The sequence below is a fragment of the Natrix helvetica genome (genome assembly GCF_964273705.1).
Source record: "Natrix helvetica genome assembly, chromosome: 3".
In the NCBI taxonomy this organism is placed as follows: domain Eukaryota; kingdom Metazoa; phylum Chordata; class Lepidosauria; order Squamata; family Natricidae; genus Natrix; species Natrix helvetica.
In genome coordinates this window covers 136,871,586-136,878,560 of record NC_138549.1, presented here as the reverse complement: position 1 = coordinate 136,878,560, position 6,975 = coordinate 136,871,586, and the positions used below count along the sequence as shown (strand labels likewise).

At 37.1% G+C, this 6,975-nt stretch overlaps 1 protein-coding gene across 3 annotated transcripts in view; it reads right to left on the bottom strand.

Annotated features, from left to right (window-relative positions):
* Window positions 1-918: 918 nt before the first annotated feature.
* The window catches only part of HIPK1 (homeodomain interacting protein kinase 1), a 40,288-nt gene continuing 34,231 nt past the window's right edge, over window positions 919-6,975 (bottom strand). For all 3 annotated transcript variants that reach the window (XM_081947470.1, XM_081947469.1, XM_081947471.1), the window contains exon 16: window positions 919-6,472. In XM_081947470.1, the coding sequence (XP_081803596.1) occupies window positions 6,002-6,472 (471 nt within the window). In that variant the 3' untranslated portion in view covers window positions 919-6,001. The remainder of the gene's footprint in view (window positions 6,473-6,975) is intronic.

Here is a 6,975-nt window from a genome sequence, read left to right as displayed (position 1 = left end):
TTTCATGGCATAGGACATTATTTTAGGGACTATTTCTCTCCTATTACATCCAACTGTCCCATCAGATCCAGCAGGAGGGGCAGAGGGGCATGCGCCAACTTCCTCCAACCATTGTATTGTTTCCCCATTTACAGTTATCAAAAGATTCAAAATGGATAAAATTATTTGTGGCCTGGAGCAAAATAAGACGGAATTAAAATTCAAATATGCATTGATGGTTAGCACGCAATTGCTGAAATGTGAATAGCATGTAGGGATAGTTCATCATGCTTCTATGCTGAGTCTATAGCTCATTTGGTTCATACTGCAATTGAAGGCTCTCCTTGCAAATTTTCGGTATGTGCTGTGATCCAATGGAACAGCTCCGGTGGGAAAATGCCTATCCAGAACAGAAAGGCATGGAAAATGGAGTTATCTCAATGGGTGGGAGTGAGCACGAAGCAAGATGAAATATAACCGTTTTCTGAAGCTACTCTACTCTGCAGTGAGAAAAACCTGCTCTCTACATCATTGCCAGGGTACCATTTTCTTTCGTCTCCGATCTTTGAGCATATGAATGCAGATCACTGCCTCTCAGCCCAGAAGGAACCAAAGGAAAATAAAAACATCTAGTCTGTCTAGACATGAGATACTCCATCTTCAGACCATCTCCATATTCAACAAAAATTCCTTTTGATCATGACATCAAATTATGCCCTACTCTCAAATGCTAAACTACTACATGCAGTGCTGCTGACAAATTCCCTGTTCTCTTAAAGACAGCTTTCCATTTCCCCTTTCTGCTTTTACATGGTATCCTTTACATAAAAATGGGACTTGGCACCAGGTTTTCCTTCTTTCATTTTACCTTGATCTACAATTGGGATTTAAAAATGGAGTTAACCACAAGACGTTTTCACTCAGAAATCAACAAATTAATAGAATACAGAAAAGTAACTTTTTTATTGATGCATTGCAATTGTTCTACATTTTTACCATATTATGTAGAAAATACTTAAAATACAAGCTACTTTGTAAAACCAAAGACAAACATTGAATCCAAAGATAAACCATGTTTTCACAATGGACCCTTTTCCCATATAGTTAGTATTAAAGTTTTTAAATATCTGTATTTCCTCTTGTTAAAATGATTTTTACATTATCCCCTAAGTACATTGGCAATACAAACATAGATCAATAATTGTCAGAAACTACCTTTATCTAGCGGCTTGTAAAAAGGAAGAGCACAACCAGAAAAAAGTTAAATTCTACACAGTAAACTAGCATATCAAATACATTTAATAAAGTAGGAATTCCATTGCAATATCAAGGAGTCAAGCAGAAATACTAACATTACATATAATGCACTGCTACATGTAGTGAATTAGATAATAGTTCAAGCTGAATCTGAAATCACACATTATATAAAGTTTAGCAACAAACAACTATGTCAACATGCGGCACCATTCATAAGTTAAAAATTAAAACAAGAAAGCAGGGCTGTGCCAATCCCAGTCACCTAGAAGCAATTGAATTTTATGTTTAAAAAAATATTGAAATCAGAGGTATGGTACTGCACTGTTTAACTATGTGCAAGCAATAAAGCTCAGAAGCTGCCTTTGCAGTGGAGTATCAAGAACAATGAGGTGAAAGTTCAGCTATCAAGAATGTTAAATAATAGGTTTAATCACAGAAGTGACTAAGTAAAGCATAATTTGTCTTGCTATTACTAAAAATAAATGTACTTACAAATGAGCTCAGGTTGCAGAGAAAAGCATAGCTACCCACAGGGAAGTCCTACAGATTTTGGAACTTGCAGAAAATGCAGCCATAATATTATGAGGGTATTCCAAATTCCCTCAGCAAAAAGAAAACTAAATTTTTGAAACGTTGATTTGTGTGCATAAAATAGGTTCAGTTACTTGTAGGCTGCACAACAGTGAGGCTATTGCTCTCTCTCTTTTTCATTATGAGGCAACCTGGAAATGCACTGGGAGAAAAAGATGTCCCTGCAGCCTAGTTCTCACAAATCATGAGGGGTTACTTTCAAAAATCTCCCCGCCCCATCTTCAGCCAGGAAGAATATGAAGCCAATACGGGAAACCAAAGCATCTGGAATTATGTCTCCTTTCCTGGGATAGTGTCCATCTGCACATTGAGAGATTTTAAAAGAGCTTAGAGGCAGTAGTATGCTATGTGTGTAACTTGCTATCTCACATGCTTTGTGAGAAGAAGGCCTTTTAGAGAAAACTCTTAATATATTTATTTGCTTCCAGATGTGAAGTGTCTGGTCTCTAGAGCAAATTACTGAGGAAGTCAGAATCAAAAACTTTGGGAAATGTCTTTTGTTAATGATTCATAATTGCTTAATTTGGATTATATAGAATTACTTTAAAGTTTTCTTGAAAAGCCAGTTCTTTTGTTCACTCAGAAGATGTGAACTGACTTGAGGTAAAAATGATTAACCCATTCAAGGATAGGTTATTTTTAAAAGACCTGTACTTTACATTTTCCAAGAAGATTTACTGAAAATCCTTGCTGCATTGGAAATATTTTAGTAATATTTTAATATTAATATGCTTAATTGGTAAAATAATCCACTTTCAGATTTTCTATAAGGCGGATTGAGCTACAGGTCATGGCACTAAGCAGAAAACTATTCTGAGAATGTTACAGCAACAGAAATTGTTGACACCAGTGATGTAAAGAACTGAAATTCCTTGGTTATCTTCACATCAATACAGAAGAAGAAAAAATACAAAACAAGAGTAAACAAATGTTCACAGCTAGTCACACTGTTAACCACTCTCCTCTATTGCCAGAGACAACAGATTCCTCACTATAAAGGAAACTGTAAGGCTTGTGGTCCACACACTATTTAGAGCTATTGGGGTAAGTGGCTTTAAGACCTCTGAAATCTTGGCCTCACTGAAATTATAACTCCCCCTTCCCCAATTCCTGACTAATGGGTCAGAGTTATTGCCAGTTACCATTTGAAAAACTGTTCACATTTGGACTACTATAACATGTGAACATGCATGCTCCAGAAATTGGTTTAATATTCTTAGATTATTATTATTTTTGTGAAGTACAAAATCTAGTCATTTAATGTAGATTGGATGGAATACAAACTGGGTTCCAAGGCTGTTAATGCCTTTTATTGCTGTAGCAATACCACTCTCCAAGAGAGTTAATTCTCCATTTGGCCAAGAACAATCATTGCATAATGGCAGTGGTGAAATAAACAATTGTGACCAAATTCGGGAAACCAAGAGATTTAGAAGCTCACCACTAGCAAGCCAGTTCATGTGTTATTTCCTTACAGCAAGTGCTAGAGTTTTCTAAGCTTTCCAAAAGCGCCAAATTACTAGCGGTGTTAAATAAAACTTAGATTATGTGCTTTCCAGTAAGCTCTCTTTGGTATAAAAGTTCTAATTGTAACACCAAACTAGAAATATTTTATAAGCAATTTCTGCTACACACATGGGCAACAATGTTACAGTGTACCCTAAGGGGAAGAAATTGCACATGCTTAAACACCCCTGAAATACCAAATATGCTTCCCAATGCATTCCTAGCATAATACTCTTAAAGATGCATCAACAGCTAGAATAGTTACAATTTTGAGGGGGGAGGGGAGAGATCAACTTAAACTAAAATGCTTAGATCGAAATGCTTCAGTTTAGAAGCATTTCAGATACCACACTAAGCCTTGGTTAGCAGCTGTAATTTGAACTTGATTACAAACATATTGTTTGAACTGGCAAACCAAATTATTTTGTCTTCAAGTATACATGCCATGATCAAACCATGCCATACAATGTTTTCCCCACACTGTCTAATCTAGATATGCCAATTCCCATTAACCCCCAATCAGCATGGCAGGCTGTTTGGCATATCTTGAAGGAACAGTCTTGTTTACAAGGTATCAGGTTAGTAAAGGAATACTTTCTAGAGACGACTATCCTACATCATGGTTTGGCTGCCATATGACTGAAACTCAAAGCATAGTCTGCATTTCATATTGTGGTTAACAAATGCATGGCTTGGCTTGATGTCTGAACTCATTTGGCCATCTCAGGGGAACCAAATTGTGAACATTCTTCCAGCTGAAGTAAGCAAGACTACAGAAGTACTCCGCTTTGGCTGAATGATGCCCATTGTTCCATTTATGTTGGCATTGAAACTTAAAGCAAATGGTTTTGTTATCTATATCTATCCTTTGTGGGACATATTCAATGAATTGCTTCAATTTGACGGAGAGCGGAGGGGCTTGCTGGTCCATCGTAAGGCAAGCTCACTGTAAACTCTAGTCACACTACATAATCATTTAAGGCACTACAATATTGGGGGAGGGGGGGGGGTTACACACCAGTCACACATACCTGTGCAAAACAAATCAGAAGATATCCTTGTCTCTCATGCAGATTTTTTTTCCTTTTCTCTCTTTCTCTCTCAGTGCTACAGTGATGAGCTCTAGGCGATTGCATTATTTCACATACATTCCAACATGTATTAACAACTCATTTTGGTTTAAATACAAAGGAATATATCAATTTCATCCCCAGAAACATTTAAGAGTTAGACAAACACTTAAGTACAGAGTTCAAGTATAATCACTACACATTTTGATTACAAAGACAGAACATTTGGGATTAGCAGGAAATTTTGCTTGTTGTATTTAATTCTAATCAATATGTACATATTTCATTTTCTGTAAAATATTAAAACATCACCATTACAAAACTTCTAAAATAGTTTTAAATTCAGTAATAAACATTTAAAATCTGCAATTTTGTGTCATGTTTTTGCAATTCCTACATGCATGTATTGTATACAAGTCTTAATAAGAGCGCTTTAATGTTTCCTGCCAACAAATTCCTAGGAGGTGCTAGCAGAAGTATAAAAAGTTTACATTTCAGTAAGTTGATGTTAAGGTGAATTTTGGATTCTTCAGCTAAATGAACCAGGCAAAGAAAGACAAGATGCGGAAGAAACCCTTCCATTTCTGCGAAAAGAATCCAGCTCTAAATGTTATTTTTAAACTGAAAGAATGTAATTCGAATGGCCTAAATCTCAGATAAAACTCTCCAGAAACTGCACGTCTATTCGGTTTAGTGAACCTGACAGGAAGTACTTCCCAGAGGCTTCTGCCCTGAAACAGTAATGCAATCCTAAATACGTTCAACTAAGTGCAAGAGCTTCTGGACACTGCAGTCATAGTAACATTGCAGACTGTGATCTCACAACAGAAAGCAAATTCATCTTTCTCCAATTGTTTCTGGGAAAAAAAAAACCCTCTCTCTTCATTTTGAAAATTCACACATTAAAAATAATCTGTGATTTAAAAGAAAGCTGTATACAAAAATGCTACACTATCCTTAGACAGAAATAATTAAAATTAGGGAATTGAAAAGCAATATACATATGTCTATGTACATAGATAAGAGAAGCTAAAGAGAGAGGAAATAACTGCTTTTGTCGAATTCAGCTCTTGCCTTCCATGAAGATGAATTACAAAATTAAAATATTAACTCAAGTTTATAAAACAGCCCTAGCAACCTAGAGTTAAATGTGCATTTTAGTGGCAATATGAGTTTGTGCAAGCTGCTAAAATAATTTAAACAAGTACTATTTAACTCTAATACATTTTTTAAAGAACAGCTTTAAAAAAAAGTCATTGATTTACTTTTCCCTTCTGATTAACATAATAGCTTTAAATAAATGGGGTTCAGGCCCTAGTTGTTTGTTTTTAAAGCATGAATAAAAATTAAATGTAAAATCTTAATGAGAATTTGATTCAAAAGATTCTACCCAGTCATCACCTATGTTTCCCCTGAACAGCAGGGCTCCACCAACAGTACCACCCTGATTCTGGAGAGCATAAGCATCAACAAGGGGGTGATTTCCCATTATTTTCCTTGGATTACACAGAGGTTCCTGTTGTGGAACTGCAGAACCTACTGCAGATCCCTTCACCTCTATGATCGTTCATGACTTCAAGACAGTGTCTGCCCCCACATTACAAGTAAGAATACTGATTAATCTTGGTAGGGCTCAGTGGGTATCCAGTGTAAATTGCAGATCCTCTGGAAGCACCAATGTAGGACTGGGCAGCAAATTGATGTTGATACTGAGCAGGTGCTACGTTGGCAGAGGTTAACAAGCTGGGCCCCACACTGACTGGGACCTGGTGCACAAGAGTGCTTGGATGGGTTGTGTATGTGGTATGCCTGGAGGAGCCCTGAGGGGAAAAGAGATGAGCAATTGAATTGGTGGAGCCCAAGGTGGCAGCAGTAGTAGGCGCATAGGTGTACATGTGAGGCTGGCTTGCTGTGGCCGCTGCCAAGTGAGGGTGGACTGGGCTGCTATGCTGGAATGTATACGGAGCCTGAGCAATTGTTGTTGGCAGGGGAGCAACGTAGGCCTGCTGTCTGCGGGGACCTGGATTTCCACTTCTCTCTTGAGAGGCCAGTACAGTTGCTTGCTGGTTCTGTAAAGCAAGGAACAGGCTTAGAAACAAAGCATCCAGAACACTATTATACAAAAAAAAAAGTCTAATAGGAAGTGGAGAGGAAAGCAAAACAATGTTCCTGGTACGTATCAGATGGAGAGGATTTTTTCCACCCAAAGAGAATCTACCTTCTGGAGCTTACAATATAGTAGATACTGCAATTTCCTAAACACCCTCCCAGACAACTATCTACCTCCCTAACTCTTTTTATTTTTAATTTTTTAGAAAAATTAACATCTACATCTGCATAGTAAAGGAAATATTCTGTACCTTACATTTCCTTTCCTTTCTATGTATCAGAGAGCAATCTATGAAACATTCTTGGTGAGGAGGAATAGGCTGCCTCTTTGGTTTTTTCAGAGGGAAGAACAACATTAATGTAGTTGGGAGAGGGTACCGTGCTTTTTTAGTTTATTTATGTGAAAATAGCACTTTGGGTTGTGTATTCCAGAGATAAATATAAACTTTAGCACTTGGGCTCC